At 41.3% G+C, this 27,956-nt stretch overlaps 1 protein-coding gene across 2 annotated transcripts in view; it reads left to right on the forward strand.

Moving 5' to 3' along the window:
* The window catches only part of PDE7B (phosphodiesterase 7B), a 483,285-nt gene that overhangs the window by 393,331 nt on the left and 61,998 nt on the right, over window positions 1–27,956 (forward strand). For both annotated transcript variants that reach the window (XM_063443263.1, XM_063443262.1), the window contains one exon: window positions 6,541–6,624. In XM_063443263.1, coding sequence (XP_063299333.1) covers window positions 6,541–6,624 — 84 coding nt within the window. The remainder of the gene's footprint in view (window positions 1–6,540; window positions 6,625–27,956) is intronic.

A 27,956-nucleotide genomic window follows, 5' to 3' on the forward strand; every position in this document is an offset into this window, starting at 1 on the left:
ACCATGTAACTTCCCACTGCAAAGTAGCAGCTCTGTCCTTAAATCTTTTGCTCCCACTAGCCACTTGACAGGATGGAATGGTGGCCTGGTGCCATTAGTATTAAATCATAATGTGGCTGCAAAAAGTTAGACACCTGCAGAATATTGTGCCCTTAGTTTAACTCAGCTAGACCGGTGAGCCTCGGTTAACTACACCATGCTAAATTGTTTTAAAGTATTCAATTCTGTGAAAAGCGCCCCACTACTCTCTGCAACAGGGCCTGGTCTCCCAGTGGCAATAACAGTTTGTACCTTTCTAAGATTTCACTAGCCTATTATAATAACCTGTAACAACGCAAGCTCCTAGCAAACCATGTCTTAGACCCGATCTTAGTGATGCTAAATGCTTGGCCATCTCGACAAGGTATAAAATGCATGTCTGTATACGCTTGCGCTGCGACTAATTCTTGTTTTACATTTTAAACCAAAAAATGTGCTACTCATGACATACTGAGTTTATACTTGAAGCCTGTAACCATTCATAATGCAACTTAAATCTATGTCAATGTTACGCAATGTTTGTTTTCACTGCACTCCAAAAATAAAGAATATAAAAATAAAAAAAAACAACTCAAAATATCTTAAAGGGTTACAACAGACATAATAACCAGTACTTCCCGCTGATGTGAGCTGTATCTTGGCCCAGTTTCCTAGTAATGGGGCAAACCGTTTAGCAACGATTTTCCCCCTTACTTGGGTATTTGCAAAGCTCCGGGGCTCCTTGGTGATCTGGTACTGCACATCTGGCTTATGCAGCTCTGAAATCATTGATGTCACCATTAATTGGCTGATAGTGTTAGCGGGCGGCTCTTAGCCAATGACTGACATTCTGTGCAATGAAAGACAATGAAAGTTGCACAGACTTACATATAGTTACATAGTTTCATAGCTGAAAAGAGACTTGCGTCCATCAAGTTCAGCCTTCCTCACATATGTTTTTGCTGTTGATCCAAAGAAGGCAAAAAAAAAAACAGTTTGAAGCACTTCCAATTTTGCAGTAAACTAGGAGAAGAATTCATTCTTGACCCCAGAATGGCAGTCAGGTTAATCCTTGGATCAATAAGCTATTACCCTACATTGAAAAATGATATCCTTGAATATTCTGTTTTTGCAAGTATGCATCTAGTTGCTGTTTGTATGGACTCTGATATAACTTGACTTGACATAAGCCAGCCGGGAACTTTCGTTCGGGGCTGGCTGATGACACCCCAACTCCGGAGGTAGAGTTACACCACCACCAGAGGGCTAAACTCTACATGCTCTGCTTTTCCAGACAGACACTGAAATCACTGGAGTGGTCATGGTGCTTCAATTAACCTTTTATATATATTGAATTCTGCAATACATTAAAAATTTAAACATACAGAACTAGATTGAGAACAGTGTGGTCTTCAAAAAACAATTGGTGCAATGAGACAGACTTTTAAGGGGAAATGAATTAATAGTCATCACTATATCCTGTCTTTTGCTGTGTGCTCAGTTTTTCATTTCCTGTTGCTCATCTTTCCCCAGTTACAGTGTTTATTGAACCTTTGCATTGTTTCCTTTTTATTTTCTAAAAGAGAAAAATTAGGACCAGTAATTTTGTCCTTTACTATCTTTTTATCTGCAATGACCGTAAGTGTGAAAAACAAATTTACACACTTGTGGCAGGTACACAATAGAATGATAGTTGAAGGTAAAACCCTGGTTTATCTTTTTTTAAATTGTTCCAATTTCTAAATCATTTCTAATAATGCTTATTTGTCTTATGTGTTTTGTATTGTAACTAATTTTAATGTGACTGCATTCATGGTCTAAAAAGTAAAGAATATTGTTGTCATTGAACTAATGTGTTAAAAGCCCAAGAAAAAACCAAGAATCCAAGACCACCATCCAGATGGACCACCAGGGAGTATGACTACCCTCTAACTGGACAACCAGGGATCATAGCCTCCCTTCCTGCAAAAGCCAAGCAGAGATATACAGTGCATCACATGCAGCCAACAGATATTATATACAGCCAGCACACATTACATAAAGCCAGCACACACAACACACAATTCACATGCAACCAAAACACACCACACAAACAGCCAGCATACATCACATATATCACATATAACCAGCACAAACAAACACAGATTGGACAGACCAAACACAGTGAGCACTCATCGCATAGCACACACATGACAAAAAATCAGCACCCACCACAAACACAATGACAAAGAGAGAGATTGTTGGAGGGCATATGGTAGACACTCAAGGGTAATATTTGCAAAATAAATCCAAATGGCAAAACTGAGGCAAAAAAATAGACATGTTGTGACTACACTGATCGTTCCAAACATCAAAAACATCTGCCTAATATTGTGTAGGTCTCCCTCATGCTGCAAAAAAAGACATCTGAATGTGTCCTGTGGTATCTGGCAGCAAGTCATTAGCAGCAGATTCTTTAAGTTCTGCAAGTTGAGAGGTGGGAACTCCATGCATCGTAATTGTTGTGCTATCACATCCCACAGATGCTCAATTAGAATTAGATTTGGGGAATTTGGATCAAAGCAACACCTTGAACTCTTTGTCATGTTCCTCAAACCATTCCAGAACAATTTTGTAGTGTGGCTGGGTGTATTCTTCTTTTAAGGTACGTGGTCTGCAACAATCTCTAGGTAGGTGGTACATGTCAAAGTAACATCCACATGAATGCCAGGTGAATATTGCTCAGAGTATAACACTGCTTCTACCAGTCTACCTACCCATATTGCATCATACTGTCATCTCTTTTCAAGGTAAATGGCAGCCATCCACCAGATCTAAAAGAAAGAGTGATTCATCAGACCAGGCAACCTTCTTCCATTTCTCCATGGTCCAGTTCTGATGCACATGTCCCCAATGAAGGTGCTTTTGGCAGTGGACAGGGGTCATCATGGGCAATCTGAGCTTTCTGTAGCTACACAGCCTCATACACAACAAATAGAAATGCAAATAGAAATGCACTGTGTTCTGGCCCTTTTCTGTCATGCCCAGCATTACGTTTTTCAGCAATTTGAGCTACAGTAGCTCATCTGTGTGATCAAACCAGACAGGCTAGATTTAGCTCCCGACATGTATCAATGAGCCTTGGGTAACAATGACCCTGACACCAGTTGTCCTTCCTTTTAGTAGGTACTAACCACTGCATACCGGAAACAATCCAAAAGACCTGCCGTTATGGAGATGCTCTGACCCAGTTGTCTAGCCATCACTGTTTGTCCCTTGTTTTTGCTTGCCCATTTTCCTGCTTCCAACACATAAAATTCAAGAACTGACAATATATCCCACCACTTGACAAGTGCCATTCTAATGATATAATCAATGTTATTCACTTAGCCTGTCAGGTGCTTTAATGTTGTGGCTGATCAGTGTATAGTGGGAGTTAGAGAATTTTTCCAGATTAACTATTTTTTGCCTTTGTTTTTTCATTCAGATTTAATTTGTTTCTCAGCCAAACATAGAGAGGATAGCACAAACAGCTGACTTCATTGATCTACCTTCAGCCTTGAACTTGGAGTGTAAAGCAGTCTAAATAGTCAGCGCACGATATGAACTCGGCTGCAGTTTACAATCCTGCAACTGTCATACTGAGCCAACAGCATTTTATTCCATCCAAGAAGTTATAGATTTTCCACTGGCTTACTGAACTAGCTTAAGTAGGAGTTGTACAATTGGGAGACATATTTTTGTATCTATCAAGTACAGAAATCTGTTTTACAGTATAATTTTTTTTCCAGTAACCGCTTTAATACCCTTATTTTCTTTAACATTTCTTACTATCTCAAATATATGTATGGTATGTTTATTTCTGAATGTTCATGAAGATACATAAATGTAGAGGTGCTGTAGTGGGCTGTTTGACGATTTATGGGATGTAGACATCACTACTATCACTACTAAAACAGTGAGAGCATGGGCACAGGAACCCCAAAAATATCTAAAGGCAGCATTTTGCCATGATACTTTGACAAAGGGATATTTGGGAGATGCTAAGCAGAACCAGCCTTAGGTCTTCAGGCAGACTCTGCTACCTCTAGGAGTAAAGCAGCATGTGCGCCCCTGCCTATCTTTATTAATTAGCCTTTAACGTTAAAAGGGAAAATCTTTATTATATATAGTAAGTAACACTTAGATATAAACGAATGTCTGTGAGTGGCTATTTATGTTCTAAGTAGCTTTTGAAGAAATAAAAACCTAGTTAAAAAATGTCCTTTTAGTATCATAGGATAACTAATGAAAGACCTGTAAATGCACTTGTTGGAACAACCGCACACTTATGCAAACATTCAAACACAAGTTAAAACACTCAATCGAGAACTAAGGAAAATGCAGTAAAACTTACAGGCACTCTAATGAACTCTCACAGACACTTATACAGTCAAAGGGCTAAAAAATAAATACAGATGTCCTAGTAGTCTTGCAGGGCAGTGAGTTCATACACACGTAATATCAGGCCTAGTGGGGAGGATACAAGGAGGGAAGTCTGGATGAGTTCTAAGAGAAAACACTGGTAAGAGTACCAAGAAGGGTGACTGGAGAGCATACCAAAACAGTGGCTAGGGATGGTAGTAAGTGAGAAGACTGAAGAGAGCACTGAAGAAGGAGAGTGCTAAGATACACATTAAATATATTCATATACACACACACAAAAGTATTGACCATTACACCAACAGGGACCTTTATGACACTGCATTCTAAATACACAGACATTAATATGTAGTTGTTCTCCCCTTTGCCGCTATAACAAAGTCCACTCTTATGGTAAAGCTTTTTACAAGATTTTGAAGTGTTTCTGTGGGCATTTTTGCCCATTCATCCAGTAGAGCATTTGTGAAGTTAGGCACTGCGGTTGGAATAGATGGCCTAAATTGCAGTTTCTGTTCCAGTTCATCCCAAAGGTATTCAATGGGGTTGAGGTCTGGGTTCTGTGTGCACCAGTCAAGTTCTTCCACATCAATGCATTTAACCATGTCTTCATGGACCTTGCTTTGTGTACTTGGGCCCCGTCATGCTGGAATAGAAAAGGGCTTTCACCAAACTGTTCCCACAAAGTTGCAAGCATAGTATTGTCACTGGAAGTAAGGGACATAGTCCAGCACCTGAAGTCAGCCCCATACCATTATCTCTCCTCCACCAAACATTACAGTTGGAACAATGCAGTCAGGAAGGTAACATTCTTCTAGCAGCTGCCAAACCCAGACTAACCAATCACACTGCCAATTATTCACTCTGTTTGCACTACTTCAAAGTCCAGTGGCAGCATGCTTTACATCACGGGATCTAACGCTTGGCATTGTACTTCATGACGTGAGGCTTGCATGCAGATGCTCAGTCATGGAAACCTATTGCACAAAGCTCCCTCCGCACAGTTTTTGTGCTGATATTAATGCCAGTTGAAAGCTTGGCAACTTTTGCGCACCATGCGCCTCAGCATTCGGTGAACCCGCTCTGTGACTTTGTGGCTTAGATGCGCCTGAATGCGCACCATTCTACCACAGTACCACGCTTGAATTCACTGAGCTCTTCGGAACAACCCATTTGTTTCACAAATGTTTTTAACTGCAGACCTCATGGTTAGGTACTTGATTTTATACATCTGTGGCAATGGGTCTGATTAAAACATCTGAATATAATAATTAAGAGTTGCGTCCCAATACTTTTGTCCATATATTGCATGTATGTGTATATATATATATGATGCATTGAAACGGCAGTGTAAGTTCTAGTCTTTTTTGTCACTGTGATTCAATACAAGCCTCAGTTTTATCAAGGTATTAACAATGGCAGGAATGATACACACAGCAGATTTGTTTCTAGTGCATCACTGTTACATTTGCTGTGCTATCCAATTCACAGCCACTCATTCATAAACACAAAGCTTACATATTCATTGAGCAGTTCAGTGTTTCACTTCATTGATTGTCTTGGGTTCTGTTATTTATGGTCATCTGTGTTTAACCATTTTCTTATTAGAATGCATAATGAATTGCAGCTTTAAACATGTAATGCTCACTGCAGACTTTAAAAACTTATTACACTTTATGTTCCCTCTGAAAACACTTTGACGATTCTGTGTGTGAATCGGTTACCTTCTGCCTCTATGTGTGCAGCTCTCTTTGCTGGGTGGGAAGCAGCCAGTAAGCAGTTAAGATCTCCCTTGTATTCGCACTCACTGTGCAGTGCTCTGACCAGTCAGTGGGCTCAGGTATAATGGAGAGCCCTCCTGTGCGTGAGAGGGGTTGTGTAAGTACATAGAACTCTAGAACCTTTCCTGAAAATGTTAGTAGGGGAGTTTACTATGTGCAGATTGACTTGCTTCAAAGGAAGTATTTGTGAGTTGTTCTACAGTTCTAATAGGAGGTATTTAAATGCTCATATGTTACAGTGATTATTTTACTATTGATTGATTGATTTATGTGACTGATTGCACATGGTATGGTGTCATATTTTAAAGAAAACAACACAAACACATGTGGTTTTATTTTTCAGGAGATGCGCGTGTGAGAGGTCCAACAGGGGTTCTCTCTGAGCGCCGCGGCTCATACCCTTTTATTGATTACCGTCTACTGAACAGTGAGTATGGCTTGCACCTTTCAGATTTTAATTTGAAAATGCTAAATCAGCCTCTTAGCATTGTGTTTAAACTACTTTTGAACAATATTCATATGATTTAATTTGCCTTGTTGCCTTTAAATGAATTATTAACAGAATTCCATTCCATGTTCATTGCATGAACTATTACAGAATGTGAAGTGCTGTGGGTGACTTTAGTGTTCCTTTAATTCTAGTGGTGGCGCTCACCTTGTGAAACCATAGGCCTGGTGTCACGCCATTTACTGCAGTAAATAGTTTTTTTTTGAGCACATAAAACTGTAACAGTTTTTAATGCATCACGTATGATTTTGCACTTTCTATGGGTTTTTTACGAATGCTCATGCTCTTGCCAAAGCTTGACTAATTTTCATGTCAACGTTACGGTCAATATATTAATAAGTAGCAATTTGGGAGTTTTTGCTACAAATGCAAAAAAAGTCAGTTGGACTAGTAAATTGAGCTTTTTGGTGGCAAAATCTTCTAAGATGTGGTTGTTAATAGCACTAAGAGACAAAACCTTTCCTTTAAATGAAAATTACTATTTATTTTAAAGATTTGGTACAGTGTTAAATATTGATATGCAAGATTGTCTCTGTGCCTGTTGAAAGTAAAAAAAAAAAAAAAAAGCGTAATATCAACCAGTTTGCTTGAAGGTTTGGAAAGCTTACCTTGAAGTGTATAGTTCCAACATTGTGCTTAATTTCTCCATATGTCTTCAAATCTGTGAATTCCTCCCTTTTGCTGAGTTATAGTCCTATGTGGTAGTTCTGAAGGGCAGAGTTGGTATGTGTGAGCACTGATGTCACGTGTCATTAGTGATGTCATAGAGCTAATACAGGCTACATTCCAGAACAGTGGTTCTGAACACAGTCCTCAAGACCATCATCAATCCAGGATTAAGGTATTTCTCAGATCTGTTCTAAGGGAGATAACGACATAATCTAGACGTTTACCGTATTTTTCGCTCCATAAGACGCACCTAGTTTTTAGAGGAGGAAACCCAGAAAAATAAAATATTTTGAACATGTTTCTTACTATGGGAAAGTTTGTTCAGAATATTTTTTTCTCCCATGTCCCATAGTGTTCCTTACCACCCACTCCCCTCTCTGTCCCATAATGATCTTTAACCCCCCTCCCCTGTCCCATAGAGACCTTTTAAGCCCCCTCCCCTGTCCCATAGAGATATTTTAAGCCCCCTCCCCTGTCCCATAGTGATTTTTAACCCCTCCTCCCCTGTCCCATAGTGTTCTTTAACCCCTCCTCCCCTGTCCCATAGTGTTCTTTAACCCCTCCTCCCCTGTCCCATAGTGTTCTTTAACCCCTCCTCCCCTGTCCCATAGTGTTCTTTAACCCCCATCCCCTTGTCAAATAGTGTTCTCATCCCATAGTGTTCTCCCCCCTCCTCCACCCATAGTGTTCTCCCCCCCATAGTGTTCTCCCCCTCCCCTCCTCCCATAGTGTTCTCCCCCTCCTCCTCCCCCCCTCCTCCTTCCATAGTGTTCTCCTCCTCCCCTCCCCTCCTCCCATAGTGTTCTTACCTCCTCCCCCCATAGTGTTCTCCCCCCTCCCCTCCTCCCATAGTGTTCTCCCCCCTCCCCTCCTCCCATAGTGTTCTCCCCCCTCCTCCTCCCATAGTGTTCTCCACCCTCCCCTTGTCCCATAGCGCACTTTCCCTCCCATAGTTCCCCCCCTCCCCATGTCCCATACTGTCCCCCTCCCCTCCCCTTGTCCCATAATTACTTACCTGTCTTGTACTGGAACTTCAATTTCAGGTTCCGGTTTCCGGCGGGACTGAAAGGAAGTGTGCACACTGAGTGCGCACTTCCTTTCAGTCCCGCCGGAAACCGGAACCTGAAATTGAAGTTCCGGTACCGCGGTGCGCGCTGTAAGGCCGGCCCACGCTACAAGACAGGTAAGTAAAGCTTCACATTCGCTCCATAAGACGCACAGACATTTCCCCTCACTTTTGAGGGGAAAAAAGTGCGTCTTGTGGAGCAAAAAATACGATATGTGCCTTCTGGACAGGGTTAGAAACCACTGTCTCAAAAACTGACGATATTTTTAACACAACTGTGAAATTTTAACTTTTCATTTTTTAAAAGTTTATTTATTAAAACGGAAGTTTTTTTTAAATTATGTATATAGATTTTTTTTTAGAAAATGTAACTTTTTTTTTCTCTCACTGAACATCCATTTACATAGACAGCCACTAGAGGCTGGATTAACCTTCAATGTAAACATAGCAGTTTCTCTGAAACTGCTATGTTTACAGCTGCAGGGTTAAAACTAGGGGGACCCGGCACCCAGACCACTTCATTGAGCTGAAGTGGTCTGGGTGCCTATAGTGGTCCTTTAACTACAGTTTTCTGATTTGAGAACATGTTAGTGAATATATAAATGATGTCAGCAGGTCTACTGATAGACTATTACCCCCCCCTACATACCAGCGTTTTAATACCAGGTCTAATACAAGCTGGCTCACATAAAAATGTGCAACTTATAGCTGACTGTCCAAACTTAGACATTTATGTTTCTCTCTCTTATATTTATAATCATTATTGCACTTAACATGTAGTAATATATGCTGTTATGTTGCACTACCAAGATATACTACAATACAAATTATAAATAAAATTTTAAAAAGCAGATGTTGAAAAAATTCTGTAAAAAACAAAAACAAACACACACTTAGCTGCACATATAGCCAAATGAAACTTGTTTTTATTAAACACAGTTAAACACGCCATTGTACAAAGAGAGAAAATATTGTTATTGTGAATCTTTTTGCTTCAGTGTCTCTGTTTAACAGCAATAATAGTTTTGTGTAGAGTTTTCAAATATTTTTACACAACGAAATGTACAGCAAAACAAGTTACTTTCTTTACAAGTTGAGTTCTGGGCTAACACTGACCTGTAGCTGTTTATGAACTACATTTCCCATGAAGCTTTACCAGGCTTTAGGTTAGCCATCAATGGACAGGGCCAAGATCAAGGCAGAAGTCAACCTCAACCTTTGTTGACATCATCTCATTGAAAAACAGCAGGAGAAAATAATGAACGCACTGTTTCCATAGTAACTTTTACTTTCCTTTGTGACACTCACAGATTTTCATGTTGGTGGTAAAAAGGGGTTTCTCTGCAAACCATTGAACAGAATACTTAATATGCCAGACTTACTCTTAAAGTAAGTCTTCTAAATACTGCACGTTTTATTTGCCATCCACTATTATGTGATTTTAATTAAACACAAATGAACTTCAAATTACCTTTCAAATTGCCCTTCTCTAAAATATGCTGTCATGTGGCCACTGCAGGAACAGCCAATCCAGTGCTTTTTCAAGATTTTTATTTACAAAACAAACAGTTTTTAACATCCCGGGTACTCTTTCCCCTTAAGACATAAATCAAACCAAAAGCAAACAACTATCTTCTCTTGAACAGAGATATTTCCTTTCTAATAGTACTGCCCATCTAAGCTGGTTCCCAGTCACAAAACAATAATTAAACAGAACAAAGTTTTTCATACTCTCTCTGTGTCTGTGATCAGCAGCCGAGTGAGAAAATCTCTGCACACTAAGTAGGGATGGGCAATGTTAATTAAAGGAACACTATAGAGTCAGGAATACAAACATCTATTCCTGACACTATAATTCTAAAACCGCTGTTTAGGTGTCCGGCCTTCCTTGCCCTGTTAAAAAGGTGATTTTACTAAATTGCAATCCTATTTCAAGCTTATTTCAAGCGCTGCACAGGTCTTGCCGTGGCTGGCCCCGCTCTGCCTGCTCAAATTTGTCGATCTCAGTCAATCCAATGAATCAATGCATATCTAGCGGGACTTTTCAGTGTCTCCATGCAGAGTGTGGAGACACTGAACACCAGTGTTGCACACTATGCAGCAGTGACCCAGGAAGCACCTCTAGTGGACATCTTAGTGACTGCTACTAGAGGTGTTACTAGGCAGTAATGTAAACACTGGCTTTTCTCTTGTGTTAACATTGAAAAGTCTGCAAGGACAGGCTATAGACATCAAAACAACTACATTAAGCTGTAGTTGCTTTGGTGACTATAGTGTCCCTATAAGTAGCAGCTGAAACTGCTACAGGTTTTAACCCTAGAAGCAGGGGAAAAGTTCATTTTCCATGCGCTATCTTATGTATCTGCCCTTAATTAACCTGCCCCCAGTGGCCTTGTTACATATGCAACATCTGCAATCACAATGTGTTTTAAAGTTATAATTGCACATAAAACTGCATTGCCATTGTATATACACCTCACATTGTTGGTTTCTTATCCCAAACATCTTAGTTCTCCTGCAATCCAACAAGAACATCCTCAGTTTGGTACCTTTATTCTATTGTCCCATTTATCTTTCTGGTAATGTAACCAAGTCATTAAACATTTTAGCCATTTATTTTTTTGTGTTTGCTCTTCATCAGTGCCTTTCATATGGGCGGCCCAGGAGGAAAGCCTTGCAGGTTGTCTTTCACCATTGCCTACCACCATTACACCACTGGCACATGCACACTAGAACCTTGTACACTTTAGCCCTTCAATGTTTCAATGTGAGAACTCCACCAAATGGCAGATACAACGTTCACACAATAATACGATTGGTTGTTCCTGACACCCATTACTAGCAATTAAGGGCCCAACAAGGATGTTTTACCCTAAAAATAAAAGTAATGGCACTCCCACAGAACCATTATTAACAGGAAGAGTTTGACTAAGAGTACTGGGTGGGCAAGGCTGCTTCAGCTCTCTTGTGAAAAGTAGGTTGCTTGTAGATCCCAAAACATTTCTTTTATTACAGTTATATTCTGTAGTGGAGAATAGTAGCAAGAGACACGGTTACAGGCAACTGAATGAGCATTATGAGAAATGCAATTCACAAACAACTGAGGTTAGCCACATTCAAAAAATACGTTCTTCTTCCACATACGCTTAGTGCGTTTCAAGAACATACTGCGCTGTATCATTTATACTGCCTAACAAATTTAAAGGTATCCTTTCTGGTTAAATATTATATAAATAAATAAATGTTTCTCAATCTTCATATTTCCCACATATTACCCATTTGCCTATGATCCAAAAACAACAAGTAGAGTCTTTCAACCAGGAGTACTGTGATACTTTGTTACAAGTACTTCCTAATTTAGCTGGCATCCTGCAAGAGAATGAATGAAATGAGACATGCCAGCTTTTAGACAGTCTGCACATCATTAGCTGCTGGTAATAGGATGCCCCCTGCTTAGCTCTGAGCGGAATTGGGTAAAAAATGTTATGTAACTTACTGAGCACCTAACATTTAACCATGCTAGCTGCTTTATCAAAACACTTTCTGTTTCCACTGAAGAATTTCAGCAGCATTTGGAAATGTTAGGCCTAAAAAATGTTTCCCTTCACAATTCTGTTTGATTTATATTTTCTTCTCTGTTCAGAGAGGAATATGTTAAACTATATAGGCACATTTGTAATTCTTGCTCAACTTTTGATCTTTTCATCTTTTATGAAGGTTTTATCTTCAATGTGTTGCCCCACACCTGACAGCCTTCTACAGTATCTCAGTGTTAAAAAGTACATCTGGTTCATAAGGATAGTGTACTAAACAGGCATGAGATGCTTTAGTGCAGGAGTAAGCAACCTTTGGCACTTCAACATCTGCTTTAGTGCACAATGTTTCCTCCTGATGTTCCGTGTTTGCAGATAACAGCCCACTGGCAAGTTACATGTAGATGTGAGCAAAATAAGGAGTGTTTAAAGGGACACATTCCTAACACTTTATTGTCCCTCTGCACCCATAATCCCTCCCAAGGTGGCATATAAATGATTAATAGCCCTTTTTGTACTTACCTGATTCCACCACTAATGACCCTTGGTGCTGGATCGGGCTCCTCCTCCACTGACGCTGCGCGCACATTATGCTTTCACCATAGGAAAGTACTTCAAGACGCGATATGTCCATATGCAAAAGCATGAAAACGTTTATTTCATGGAGTAAAACTCTGTGAGACACCAGGAAGTGCCTGAAGCGAGATGGAAGAAGAAACCAAAAGAGAAAGGTTAGGGGAATAGACAACATCAAAACTGAAAAAAGAGTTAGGCATTTTTTTTTTTTTAAATTCTTTATTTTGGTTGTGCAGATGAACATAAGACATGAACAGACGCCACAACAGCGTATAGCGAGGGTTACAGACATTAAACAGTGGCATATAAGCTTGCACATTTTTATTTTTTAAGATAGATAACTTGCGTGTTTAAACATTTGAGTTGTCAGTGGTGAGTAGATGCTTTACGTTAGTTAAAGTACAAGAGGACACTGCATGTATAGCTAGTGAGATGGCTCAGACAATAGATTTGTGTGTACCTACAATTCAAACAGCGATTGTGAAGGCGCTTGCTATACAGAAGGGAAAAAAAAAAAAAAAAAGAGAGAAGAAAAAAAAAAGGGAAAAGGTTCTCTAGAGGTTCAGGAGCAAGTATAGACAGGCTTAGCCAGATAGAGGGTAGGTCGCTTTGACCGAGTAGCTAAGTAAATCCTATCCTTATTAGTTACATACAGGCTGAGCAATGCAGGCCAGAGTTGGCATGAAAAAACGAGATAAGGTCAATATAAACAAAATAAGATCAATATAAAACAAACAACAGTAATTATGCTTTTCAACAGGCTAGGTTTGCACTAATTAGTTGCTGTAGCTACAGGTTTAAACGTGCAGCGGTAGATAAGCCTTGAGCCTCAGCCTAGTAAGGCGCAGACCCAGAGTTCACGGTCAAAATGTCAGCCAACTCCGCAGTCTCGGCCCAGCAAGACACCAGCACCACTGTTAGGTACGGGAGCTAGTGGGGCTCCGCCGTCCCTTCCCGGTCTTCCATGGGTACCTCGTATAGCGGGTGCGTATTGTCGGCGGTGTGGCGGTTTCTCTCCTCCTCGTGTTGGTCTGTGGGCTGGCATCTGTGCTTTTTTCCCTGCTACAGGTTCAAAGACCTTCTGGGGACTTGGAGTGGTTTTGTCGGCATGTGAGCAGCTAGTGTGCTGAGTGTCCATCTTGGCTCTGCTGGCTGTATGCTGTGCGTGGACCCCCCCGGTGTGCTTAGGTAGCTTGGTTATTCGTGGGCCCTGCGTGTGGGGTCTCCGCTTGCGTCGGGCACTGGGCAGATTGCTTCTCGTGTGCAGACTACGGTTCATGAGTCGGGGTAGAGCCCTCGCTCGCATCTCCCCCTTTGCTGGTACAGGGCTCTTTAGCGTCGGCCTGGGAGTAGTGGGGATGTTGGTCTGTCGGGAGGCTGTTTGGGCTGCCTTGGTCTGTGCCAACGTGGCCCATAGTTGTGCCCAAAAGTGGTCGAAGGCTGCTGCTATACCATCCTCCCGGAGGATCCCGTTGGCAGGCCCCACTCGTGGTAGCTGGGTGAGTGTAAGCTCAGGAGCTTGGTCGTCGGCCGCCATCTTGGTCGCTGTTTGCGGGTAGCTTGTGGTCGCTTGAGCTTGTAGGAGCTTGTGACCCCGTGTGATGTGGACCGGGATAACCCCCACCGGTCCAGGGGGGGGGGAACATGGGCTCTGTGGAAGGTCAGCCGGGAATAAAGGTGACGGGAGAGCGTCCGACTCTCCTGCGCTGCCCGTATGTGTAGGCCGCATGCTAGTGCCGTGTGGCGTATCAGCTAGAGCAGGCCTCAGTGGCTGGGACGGGGCACCCGGCTCTCGATATGCTCGTTTGTGGTATCGGGGTGTTTGCCTGGGTGTCCCCAGTGTAGTAAGAGCTGACCTGGAGCTGTACGTGCCGAGTTTCGTGGGTTTTTACCCAAAAAAAGTAGATTAGTCTCAGGAGCTGGGACTCGGCACGTCTGATCCGCTTGACCGCTCGGCTCCGCCCCCCAAGAGTTAGGCATTTTTAACTTATCCCAAAAAAACTCTTTCTTCCACTCAAATAGTTGCTTTAAGTAAGGGATTAAAATTTGCCCCAACTAACCCTTTTAAACCCTTCCAGGCTTTTTTAGATATTAATAAGTTTGTAAGAAAAACTACTCTATAAAGGTATTTTAACAGCAGAAATACTATGTCTATCCATATTCCCCCATCAATTCAAGAAGAAACGTACATTTTATCCTTCCAGTTTTAAATCGGGTCCTTTAGAAGTATTTGAAAAGCTTGTTTTCAAAGATTTTAATGAAAAAAAAAATGAAAATCGGACAAAGTTAATCTTAATTACAAAGATAAAGAGGCCCTTAAGGAATTACAAGCAGCTGAAGATAATATTATTATTATTATTATTATTATTATAAAACCAGCAGACAAGGGCGGCCTTGTTATTCTCTCCAAAGAAATGTACATAGAGGAAGCCCTCAGACATTTGAATGGTACAAATGTATATGAAAAATTAGCCAATGACCTCAGATAAAAATGGTCTTAAATAATTATTTAACGAAAGGAAGAAATCTCAATATGCTCAACAAACAAGAATATAATTCTCTAAATAAAATGTATGCAAAGATTCCGGTTATTTACTTCTTACCCAACATACATAAAAACGAATCCCGTCCTCCGGATCGCCCAATTGTTTTAGGGATTAACTCTATTTTATCTAATTTATCAGTATATCTCGATATTTTACTCCAATCTTATGTAAAAAATATGAAATCATATTTAAAAGATTCCATGTCTCTTATGCTTTTTTTAAGGATTTTACATGGCACCCAATTATATTCTGGTGACTTGCGATGTACAATCCCTTTACACAATTATTGCACCCCAAAAGGGATGTGAAACAGTCACCAGAATATTAAATAAAGAAAAAAGGATCCCTGAGTCTCAAATTAATTGTATTCAAGAAAGTTTTTAGATTCCTTTTATCTTCAAAAAAGAAGCACAACGATGGGGACTAAGTTTGCCCCCAGCTATGCCAACTTATTCATGGCTGATTGGGAAACAGAAGCTGTATGGGGAGACCATAGCTGGCGGGCAAACCTGGTCTCATATTTCCGCTATATTGCTGATTAATTTTTTTATCTGGAATTGTTCTGAAAATTCTCTTATCTCTTTTTTAAAACATCTTAATGCAAATGACAAAGGTATTGTTTTAACCACCGAATACAGTAAAGAAGAAACTTACTTTTTAGATCTTTGTATTTTTATTAAAGAGGGTATTGTAAACACTAAGATTTTTTTTAAAGGTTTGTACAAATACTGTCATTGATCAAAATAGTTGCTACTATACCCATTGGCTTGAGAGTGCCCCAAAAAGCCAGTTTTTAAGATTAAATAGAAATTGTTCAAAACCAGAAGATTTCAATGAACAAACTACTAATTTTAAAAATAATTTTTTAGATAAAAATTATTCAGAAGATAAATTAAATGCAATAATATCAAAAGTAAAATCGAACGAAAGGGATAGTCTCCTAACATATAAAGATAAGAGCACTAACAAAAAGATAACACCGTCCATTCTGATTATATTTGACTATAACAACAAAAACAAAGACATCCAAAAAATAATCCCAAAACACTGACACATCTTACAACAAGATGATGTTCTTAATAAGATTATTCCTTAAAAGCCTAATATCATATTTAGAGGTGCCCCATATTTTAAAACCCTTCTCACACATTTTTTTACTAAAAATAAGCAATCTAAACCTTTCACTTTATCAAATATAAAAGGTTTTTTTAATTGCAGAAAATGTGTTTGTACAACCACTCAAGGGTCAGTTTCTAACAAAATAACTCGACTAAATTTAAGTCGAACGTCACTAATCAATCCTATTATATAAAAGAATTTGTTACATGTAATTCCAAAAATGATCTAGAAATTTAAAAATAGGAATATCTGAGCACTACCGCAACATTTAAAACAGATATGAGAACCATACAGTTTCAAAACATTTCCTAACACATCACCAAAAAGAATCCATGTGGTTCAAGGTTTACATGCATAAAAAAATTTGCAATCCAATGGAGAGGGGGTGATATAAAAAACATTTTAGGCAGAAATTAAATGGAATGGGTTTCTAATTTAGATACACTTGTACCAAAAGGTTTAAATGCAGATTTTGCTCACCTCCAACTGAGATGATCTGATCTCCCATAACTCAGTGGAACTACCCCATCGTCTGCGGATCGTCCGCACCATACACCACGTGTGAGCTCTACACATAACTAGCTTTTGGGGGTTACCCACCCTCGTACACCAGCATCAGAATTCCTGATTAGTTCACACCTTAGCACACATTAGCCACTCTTATCTATCACCTTCCACGACACTGCAACCCGAGACCACTATGTCTCGTTACAAGATCGAATGATCTACGAGTCTCGAATACTGCTTTCCTCCCTTCATGTAACACAGTAAATGCATACACAGTAAAAAAATACACCCATATTAGAAGGGTGCCACAGTTGGAATGTCTGCATACACTAACGGTTGCTTTCCTGTAACTCTCAAAACAATACCATTCGATTTTACTCGCTTTGTGCACTCTAGATTGTTCCAAGGAGAGACCTGCGAGTCTCATGTATTACTAATTTCTATCTTCATATTGCCAGACACATGATACCATTACAAATACAATCTTGTTGAAACATTGAATGCGTTAAACTAATCGCTGTTAATCCAGACAGCCACTTTACTTATATGTTACTGCTGTTTTATTATCCTCCAGTTTTACTCAAAGATTAGTAAAGTGTTGGCAACTAGAATCCAGAACCAATTTGAGGGGTGCAGAATATGACCAACAATCCCTGTTATCCCCAGACACGAATGTAGAAAACTATGTTTGATTATCTCATGTTATGTCTAATTCCCTACACATATCTGGAATATTATGTTACATGTAACTCTGCCTTCTATTATATGTACCACTATGCATTCTATACATTGCCAATGAAAAATAAAGAATTGAAACATAAGTGCAGATTTTGATCTTTTTAACTTTTTATGATTTTTTTAGTAATCCATGGTTTTACACCTTAAGAACTGAGCCAAATGCACACGTTTTGATCAAAATAAAACGTAAACAAAACTTGGAATTTGACTATTAGAATTAGAGCCGGGTCCCCAAGGACGGCATAGCACGCCCGCCTTCCTTAAGGGGTTTTCTTCAAATCACGGCTAATTTGTTTCTAACTTCTGTCATATAGTAATCCCTTTATGCAGACCTTTCACACATCTCCATTTAGCACTTTAAAGCTTTTGGCTGCCGCAATTTCGTGGTGTAACACCCTTTTACGTTTCCCACATAATTTCAATGTAAAACACAATACATAATCTTTTAAGTCATGGTACAAAGGTCTTAAACATATTTTATTCAAAAGACAAGTATTACTTTTACAATTGTATTTTTTCAATGTGTACTAACTAATGTCGTGTGACCACGGTCACATGACCTGTGATGTAATTTTGGCGCCAAAATTCTAATTTGTGTCATTAAGTTGCCTATGTAATCCAAAGCTGCAAGGCACTTGTTTTACTCCACTTGAAAAAGCCTAGTAGAGTGAAACGCGTTGTGATTTAAAATTTTGTTTAAATAAAAGTAATATTTTTTTTTCCGTAAATCTGTTTATTGAAGTATAGCAAGCATATCAGGTCGGCTCGCAGGCCAGAAAAAAGAGTACATTATTCCATAGATTAACAAGATAAACATTAAAGTATATGTTTCAGCAAAGTACAAGTAGTAACAACATGTTTGATTGCAATCTAGAATTCTGGGTATGTGGCTGGTTGCATACGGTATGGCATTTATCCCCAGAGAGGAGGTGCAGCGGGTACCTCTCATCCAAGGTTGGGGTATTCGTACAGATAAACCTAACCATGTTTGTATGCACGACAAGCAGTTACATACTCTCGGTCGCATTAGGTGCTAAGATAAACATATTGTGAGTTAATAAGAAAAAGGAGAGTTTAATAAACTGTAGATAATTACAACAATTATATGTGGGCATGTGTGTTCCCAGCGTACTGCCACTCTTAAGTCGGATACTACTTGCATTCTTAATCTGCTCGTTGTAAACTAAGTAAACACGACTTATATAAAGTATCAGACTCAACCGCACATAGTCAGTCTTACCCTGTCATTTCGTAGGGAAGGGGGCCATGAGGCTAGGTAGGAAGGGCATGCCAACTCGGGTCAGGAGGGATAGAGCGAGTTAAAGTCTGGGAGGAGTACGGTTCAGGGTTGTTCTGTGTCGCATCGGGAATACGCGGTAAAGCATCAGAATTAGTACCTCTTCTGCGTCTAGGGTGTGTATCAAATATGCTTCCATGTGTGCAACAACGCCCATGTATCCTTCTCTGCTGAGTTCATCATCCCGTTCCACGACCCTCCCCAGCACAATGCACTCAGCCCTGAACCCTCATTCGAGATTATCATATCTTAGGGCTCACGTCTAAGGGAAGGGCTCACCCGTCCCCCGCGATCGCCACCCGTGGCAGAGCTCGAGAGTTAGATATTAGGCTGTATCAACCCCAAGTCGTGGAATCATGTCCATGTGTTAGGGTCAAGTCTTAGATGAGTCGTGGCAGGTGCTGCTAAATCCGACACTCATATGTTGGTGGGCACTTTTCAGTCTAAGCGTCAAGGTATAGGGTTTGTCCCATACATAAGTCGGCCAGGGCAGTACGTATCCCTAGTGATATGGCGTGCTGCCTGTATCAGTAGTTCTTTCTCAGAATTTAGTTCAAGAGTCACTGTCCGTAAGTGTCGTTGTCTGTCACGAGTCGCATATTGCCAACTTTCTTCCAGTATGTGGTCCTACCAGTCCCGGGCCTAGACACGCCTGACCAATATAGATCCAGAGCATAGTAAAGAGAGAAGGGAGTTAGGGGGGGGTGGGCATTGCATTCTGGACATTGTTTCCACGAGCAGCCACCTCCTGTCGATATCTGCCAATATATAAAAACCACGGGGTCCACATTTCGACGTGCTTGGTCCCCCGGCCGGTGATGGTGGCGCGGGCTTCCTCTGCCCCCTGAATCTCTTCCACCCTACGTATCCAATCTTGCTCAGTTGGCACTGCGGTCGTCTTCCAATGAGCTGGGATGTTTGCCTTAGCGGCGTTAAGTAAGTGTCGTAGGATAGACTTCTTGTATACTGAGATGGACTGAGTAGAGATGTGTAACAGGGCCAGTTCCGCGGTCCAATCGGGGATATCCCCCATGATGAGTTCCAACGTGGTTTTGATCAAGTCCCAGTAGGGGGCGATTAGTCTGCACTCCCACCAGATATGGAACACCGTGCCTCGTTCTTCTTGGCATCTCCAGCACACCGAGGAGTGAGATGGATTAATGCGGTGTAAAAATACCGGAGTCCTGTACCATAGGGATATGAGTTTGTAGTTCATCTCCTGGTAATAGGAGCTCATAGAACTCTTGTGTTGCCAGAGTAACGCTAATTCCCATTGTTGGTTAGTGAATGTTTTCCCTAGCTGACCCTCCCATTGTCGTTTAAATGCCATCTGGGCCGGTGCACCACCAGCCAGCAGGTGTTGATACAGCGTCGAGATGGCGTGATTGAGGGTGGCACCCCGGTCACACAGTTCTTCGAACCAAGTGAGATCTCTACTTAAGCGTTCGTTGTGCGGTATTGAGGCGTGGAAGTGTTTCAGCTGCAGATACCGAAGGTGTAAGAGAGGTGTCCGCGGTCTGTCCGCTAGCAATGAGGGGAAGTCTCGTACTTTTCCAGCAGAGAGAACTGTATAAATGGGTATATATTCACGCGTGCTCTCACTGGTCCATACTCCCGCTGGGAGACCTCCACCCAACTCCTCATTATGCGTGATCGGTAGCATAGGGCTAGGTAGCGGGGATATGTGTTCTTGTATCCTCAGTGCTTGCCAGCTCCGCAAGGTCTGTATGGTCAGCCCCTCTTCGGTCACCGGAGCGGCCCGTCCCACAGGCTTCCCCCAAATTCTTGCCTCCATCGCCCGGCCCATAAGGCCCCTATCCAGGGTCACCCATTGTTTGGTCGTTGGTGTTATATGCCAGTCCATTATGCGTTGAAGTACTGCTGCCTGATGATACCTCTGGAAGTCCGGCAACGCCAGCCCACCCTGCGTCCTGGGCCGGCACAAGATGTCGTAACGTAACCGGGATCGGCCCCCGTTCCAGACATAGTTGATCACACCTGTTTTTAGGGCCGAAAAAAAAGTTGCCGGGATGGCAAGGGGTATGGTCTGCATGAGGTATAAAACCCTCGGGAGGATTTTCATCTTAATCACAGCCACCCTGCCATGCCATGAGATATGTGGGTGGGACCAACTAGCCAGGTCCGTTAAGATCTTCTTCAGGAGGGGTGCAAAATTACGAACATACATATCCGTAGGTTCCGTGGTCACCCATACGCCTAAGTATTTCATCTTGCTATGGCACCAATGGAACGCGAATTGTGACTCCAGGGAATGATAGTCCTCTGCAGGGAGCGTGATGTTCAGCGTCTCACATTTAGAAATATTAAGTTTGAAGCCGGAGATCCGTCCGAATCTATTGAGTTCCGAGAGAAGGCAAGGTAGAGTGACTCGGGGATTGTGAAGGAAAAAGAGGAGGTCGTCTGCGTAGGCAGCCACCTTGTGTTGTGTTCCCTGCCACTCGTAGCCCATGACATCTGGGTTTCGTCTAATCGCCTGGAGGAGGGGTTCCAAGTGGAGCGCGAACAGCAGAGGTGAGAGTGGACAGCCTTGTCTGGTGCCGTTGCGGATCGGGAACTCTGCGGTTGTGGCACCGTTTATCCGTACCGTTGCTCTGGGATCCGTGTATAGGGCCGAGATCCATGTTAAGAGTCTCTCTCCAAAACCCTGCCACTTCAACGTTTCCATCATGTATATCCAGTTGACCCGATCGAATGCCTTCTCCGCATCCGTTGACAGGAGCATTAATCGGGTCCCCCGTTTTCGGGCATGGTGTTGGATAGCGAAGAGCCTCAGCGTGCTGTCTCTGGCTTCTCTACCTGGGATAAATCCCGTCTGGTCCGCGTGTATCAAGTCAGGCAGGAGATGTTTCATGTGGGATGCCAGTACCTTTGCGAACAATTTGGAATCTACGTTTAGTAGCGAGATCGGGCGGTAGCTGCCGCATTGCAGGGGGTCTTTTCCCGGTTTAAGAAGTACAGTGATGGTGGCCGTCACCGATTCTCTGCCCAGGGTCCCCCCACCTCCCACTATGTTTAATGCATTAGTGAGTCGCGATAAGAGCAGACCTGAGAAGCTTTTATAATATCCCAGGGAGAAGCCATCTGGGCCCAGTGCTTTGCCAGTTTTGGATGATTTGAGAGCGGCTGCCAGTTCCTCTACGCTAATCGGCGCGTCCATCATTGCCGCCGAAAAAAGTAATATTTTTAGACTACCTATTTGTTTGGGTCAGTCTTTTATACTTGTATTATTTATTTTATTTATACCTGGCACATCTCATCACCCAACACATCAGGTGCATCATCTAAAGAATCCTAGGTGGGGATTGTTCCACCTACGCTTGAAACATTGTAAGTACATTTCCTTCTATTATTCATACCTACATATATGGAGAGCACTATGGACCTTCTTCTTTTTCTTTATTGCATATGATCTACACTTTAACTAATGTCAGAGGATATCCTACAAGTGGGGAGTTTAAATATCACTGTACGCTGTTTTACCGAGAGCTGGTTATAGCTCTATAAGACATGAGTTGGCAAATTTTATCTCAGTGTTGTCTACAGTCCATAGACCTACAATACTGCACTATCGGTCTCCTATGTTTTCTTTTGCATATGCTGCTGATGTTTGAAGTTACTCCATAGACATCTTTTCGAAACACTTGAAGACTTTTATGACCCAAAAAGGACTTTTTACCTCTTACATTTGGTACCTTTGTATTTTTATTATATATCGGCTATTTTAGTTATATTTGGCGCAACCTGTACCTCTGTTCTGTTTGTTAATCTAATTAAAATAGCAGCATTTTACTAGAAGTACTTCTAGTGGCTGCCTGAATGACAACCACTAGAGGTAATTAAACCCTGCAATGAAAACATTGACGTTCTGCAGAATGGCAGTGCGATCACGTAGTGCTTTTGGGTTCTGTGAGTGCTATTAAAGTTATAGTCTCAGCAAACCAATTTGAGTAATGGTTTACAACTGTAATTTACTGCTTATTGCAATATTTATATACTCCAATATTGATCCTATAACTAAAGTGAAATCCTAGATAAAGTCTGCATTTTAACAATCTGGACTAATAAGTACATATAAATGAGTTATTTTTCTACAGTTTCACTAGTTGTATAGAAATAATTTTAAACAAAACGGTGCTTATGCGTTTATACTCATTTATTAATAGGTTATTCACACTATTAATACTGTGTTATGTATACATATATAGAAAATAAGAAGAAGCCCCAATGTCCTTTAAAAGTGCAGGAAGGTAAAGTGAAGCAAACACATAGCAAAATTGCCCAAAAGTCTTCAGTCACGAATGCATGGAATTACAGATAAGCCTCAGTCACTAAGAGTTTAAAGATAAAATGCACGTAAGGTGCTTTCCACGAAAGAGTAATTTAAAGGTGACCTGCCCCCCTTTTATCTACGTATATGCTACAACATATTACGCAAAGAAACTATATAACACATAATCTTTTAATTTAAGCATTTGTTGGAGAAATGACCTGTAGAACATTTATACAATATATGTTTTGCAATGGTGGCTGGTTGCATTGTTAGGATTACATCGTTTTATTCACAGTAATGTCCAAAAAAATTTTTTATAAAGGAAATGAATCAAAATGTTGTATTTCCATTTTTTTATCATTCAAATAGTTTTGTCCCTAAAAACTTTACATTTAGCTACTGTTGGTTGGCTGCTCAGTATATTCTAACACCCAGATTCCTCCAGATATTTTAAAAGTCACTCCTCACTAGATGGTACACACTATATAATCATATGCACATATACATACACACACATACACTGACACATGCAACAATACATAACCAAATGTATGAACATACCAAGTTAACAGAGGTTAAAATGGCATCAGTTTATTTCCTTTTGGTTAGCAAGTGAATATCTGCATTGAATATTGTTTTGAATTGACCTAATGTCCGATGGAAAGGGAAGGGTGTATTGGAGATGAACTCCGGATACATCAGATAGAGTGAGGACTCAATAGGAGGAGATAAAAAGATGTGATTATGAAAACAGTCAAAAAATAATTTTGGAAATGTATATATACTTTTTTGTTTGCCCACCAGCATTTTCTATTGTGACATTTTCCTCACACTATTAACTGTTAACAAAATAACTATTAACAATAATATAGGTTGATGAGTGACGGATAAGATGAAAACAATTTAAATGTTAAAAACGAAAGTGTGAATTGTTGGAGACTCAAAGTTTATTTCAAATTTTATTCTAAAAGGACTGAACTGAAACCATAGCTGACTTGGAGTATTTTTCTAATTTAACTATTTTGGGCTAAAATTTGATATTTACTTTCAATTTTCAACAATTCCTGGTAAATGTTAAATTTCAGAGGGTGAAAAGTTAAGAACTAACATTTTTTTTTTATTGCGTCAAATACTACCTTTCACCCCACTCAGATTTCCACTTAATTTTATTACATCATCTCTAACTATTATTATAGCATTTGGGGGGACAAATAATGTGATAGCATTTGTACTGCTACATTTACATATAAAATGTTTACAATAATGTATTCTAAGATCTATCTTATTAAGTATAAGTTTCCTTTAAATCTAACATATGCTATCATGAAAGGACAGCTAATCTGCTACGCTTTGTGGTTCAATACTTAGTACAGCACAAGTTTCGAGGATGAACGGGCCGGCACACCAGTAAAATAAGTAACGTACTTTAACAAAGCGTGCGTCAGTACACATGACGAAGGCTGCATGTTAGTACACACTAGAGTTTAGATAAAATGTGTCTGGAGTAATTCGGATTTCAATTAAAGAAGCTTAGCCAACATCATCACGCCGACACTACAGCACTAGATTTAACAGGTCAGATGTTGCTACATGTGTGAGTTATATGCTACACAAATGCTGGCCATGTGCAGGAACTGGTAACTAAGTTGAAGTGGGATGAATGTTCTTTATCTCTATTTAATTCATTCTATCTGACGTGCTGTCTCTCCAAAACCCTAGTAACAATTACTATATGATAAAAAGGTTGTGTGTAATAGTTGCCTCTATGTTGATCTGTAATACTGTTTTTGATTGTTTAAACACTGGCAGCAGTCTTAATGTCTAAAATATATACCTTATTTAATATACTTTTGCAACAATAAATAACGTGCTTATTTGTATACAGAAATTAAATATACATTTAAATGCACATAATAAAGCTGAAAACACAGCGTTTGTGATAATTCACTTTAAATGTTAATGGAATCGAGATGGCTTTGAGTCAGGCATAAATGGTCCAGAACTAGATAGGTGAGGAGTCAATACCTCAGTGCAGCGCTGCACACAGCTACAGGAGCTCCGACACATTGAAACGAACACCTACCTTTACATTAAGTAAAAGTATGGCGTAGGCAGGAGTACAGATTTACCAGAGATATAATAGTCACTTATATATGGACTAGAGAATGAAATGAAATACATGGGCAACTAATGAAGTGATTCCCTAGACAGCAAAAAAAGCAATGTTAATAAGACGAGTTGATAAAAAGACTAGCTTTATGCCAAATACATTACTTTACCTAAACATGACCATTTGCATAGAGTTGTACTAAGTGTGTTAATTATATAACTCCAAGGCTTCAAAATGGATATTGTAGGGATATGAGTGATGTCAAATCTATTCACTGTCCATTATAAGGGCCAGGCACGTGGGGGAGATTTATCAAAGTGTTGCATACAGTTTTTCACTTTTTTGGAGCAATTTATTAAATCTATCAGCTTTTTTTGTCTGTTGCTTCTTTTGTGCCCTGTCATTTTTTATACATGCCATTTTTTCAGCAACAGATTTATCAATTGTTTTATCACGTTTTCCACCATAAAAAAGTTCTGTTTCACTTGTTTCCATCATTCTAAATCTGGCAGTCTATGCTGAAAGAGTTATTTCAGCAACAAATAGTGGAATCTAGATCAGCTCTGTTACGTCACACTTACTTTTCAACTTACTTTGTCAGGACAAATGTTCTCAGAATTGAAGATTATGCTAGCTTTAGTGTACTAATAATCTTAATTTTAATAAGGACAGGAGGCGAGTATTTTGCATTAACTCTCTTTACTAAACTCCACAGCAGTAAAGAAAAACGTAAAGAGTAACAAGTAAATCACTGAGCAGCATAGTATATAAGGGTCATGCTGCCTGCACAACTTCCTCTTTCTTGAAGCGACATCCAAGTCCAGATAGATGCTCGAACATCCAGAAACTCAACGAAACTGTAACTGTGGTCTCTGGCGAGCGGAACTTGAGGAGACTCCTGGTAACGAGATAGGAGGTAAGACCAAACGAAGCCGTCATCCCATCTTACGGAGTCGTGAGGTTAACAAACCAGCGACCAGTGGAGGTCCTGAAGAGGGTTACACTGAAAGGAGAGTATAAAATCGGTTAGGTAATGAACCGTAACAGTTCACGCCTGTGTGTTTTAACAAAATGGTGTAAATTAAATCAGTACAAACAGATAGTAAACTGGCCAGAGGCTAAATATGTGTTAGGTGTAAGTATGTTGTACAACTAAAACTGTCTGTTAGGTGGCAATACTGGGGATAGAGATGGAAGAGATTCCAAATATGTCCAGAAGGTAGAGTGACTATAAAATAAATCCCAATATCCATCACCTTAAGATCCACTCCCCCGAGGAGTCAGGGTAGGGAACAGAAGGGAGGGAAAATACTCGCCTCCTGTCCTTATTAAAATTAAGATTATTAGTACACTAAAGCTAGCATAATCTTCAATTTTATAACATGACAGGAGGCTTCCTATTTTGCAATTTTAACGCTGAAGAAGAGACATCCCAGCAGAAGGGGGAGTGCGAAAAATAAAATGTACGGAAAGTGGATTCCCTAGACCAGTCCGCCGTTCGGAGAATATCCGAAAGGGACGCCCCTGCCAGGAAGGCTGAAGACGCTGCCGCTCCGCGAACGGAGTGGGCGCCGAATGCGGGGTCTATACCTGCGAGGGAAAGGATCCATCGGATCCATCGGGCCAGTGTGGTGACCGAGACTGGGGCGTGAGGGCATACGTAGGAGACTAGGAGTTGGCCCGACGTAGAGGACCGGAGTGAGGAGGTAACCGAAACATATCTGCGAAGGGTGGACACGACACAGAGCTGCGGGTCGTCGGGAAAGAAGGGGTAAAAGACCGAAGTCGAGCCCGACTTAGTGCGACGGGAAATGTGGAACGTGACCCCTTCAGGGGCCACCTCGAAAGCGTCCACGTCGAAAGCCCGAACGTCCGAAACCCGTCGGAAAGATACTAGACGAAGGAGGAAAGCGCACGTAGCGGATAGTTGGCGTAGGGAGAGGCGGTCATTCGGAAGCCAATCCCTGAAAAAGCGGAGAACCAGTCCCACGTCCCATAGGTGAGGGTATCTGGGGGCCGGGGGGCGGCGGAGCCGCATACCGCGGAGTAGGCGGCAGACCAGAGGGTCTTTGCCGACCGGGAGATCCCCGACGGGGGTGTGAGCCGCCGAAATCGCGGAGCGAACGACGTTGACCGAACGATAAGAGCGGCCAGAGGAGAACAAGGAGGAGAGAAAATTAAGAATCATGGGAATAGGTGCTGTAAAGGGATCGGAGTCCCGTTCCATGCACCAAGTAGACCAGGAGGCCCAAGCTGAAAGGTAACAGCGTCTAGTTCCCGGGGCCCATGAGTCCCATAAGAGGTCCCTAGCAGCCTGCGATAGTCCGCTGACTCGCCAGGAACCCCGGAAAGAGACCAGGCCACCAGGGGTAGCCGGTCTTCCAGGAGGAGTGGGTGGAGATACCCTTTGGGATCCGTGAGCAGGTCCGGGAAGGAGGGTAGGAGGAGAGGGTCCCTGTAGGAGGAGGCCAGGAGGTTCGGGAACCATGGTTGGCTCTGCCACAAGGGTGTTATGACAACCAGTTTGATCTGTTGCGTCCGCATCTGGTGTAATGTTCTCGCAATCATTGAGAATGGGGGAAAGGCGTAGGCTCCTGTCGTCGGCCATCGTTGGAGAAATGCGTCCGTCGCCTTGCTCTCCGGGTCCGGGAGCCAGCTGAAGAACTCCGGAGTCTGGTGATTGTTGCGAGAAGCGAACAGATCCAGGTGAAAGGGACCCTCCGGGCTGCCAGGGCCCTGAAGATTCTCGTGTTTAGCTCCCAGTCGCTGACGTCTCTCCAGTGGCGAGAGAACCAGTCG

This window comes from Pelobates fuscus, chromosome 2 (genome assembly GCF_036172605.1).
Source record: "Pelobates fuscus isolate aPelFus1 chromosome 2, aPelFus1.pri, whole genome shotgun sequence".
NCBI lineage: Eukaryota > Metazoa > Chordata > Amphibia > Anura > Pelobatidae > Pelobates > Pelobates fuscus.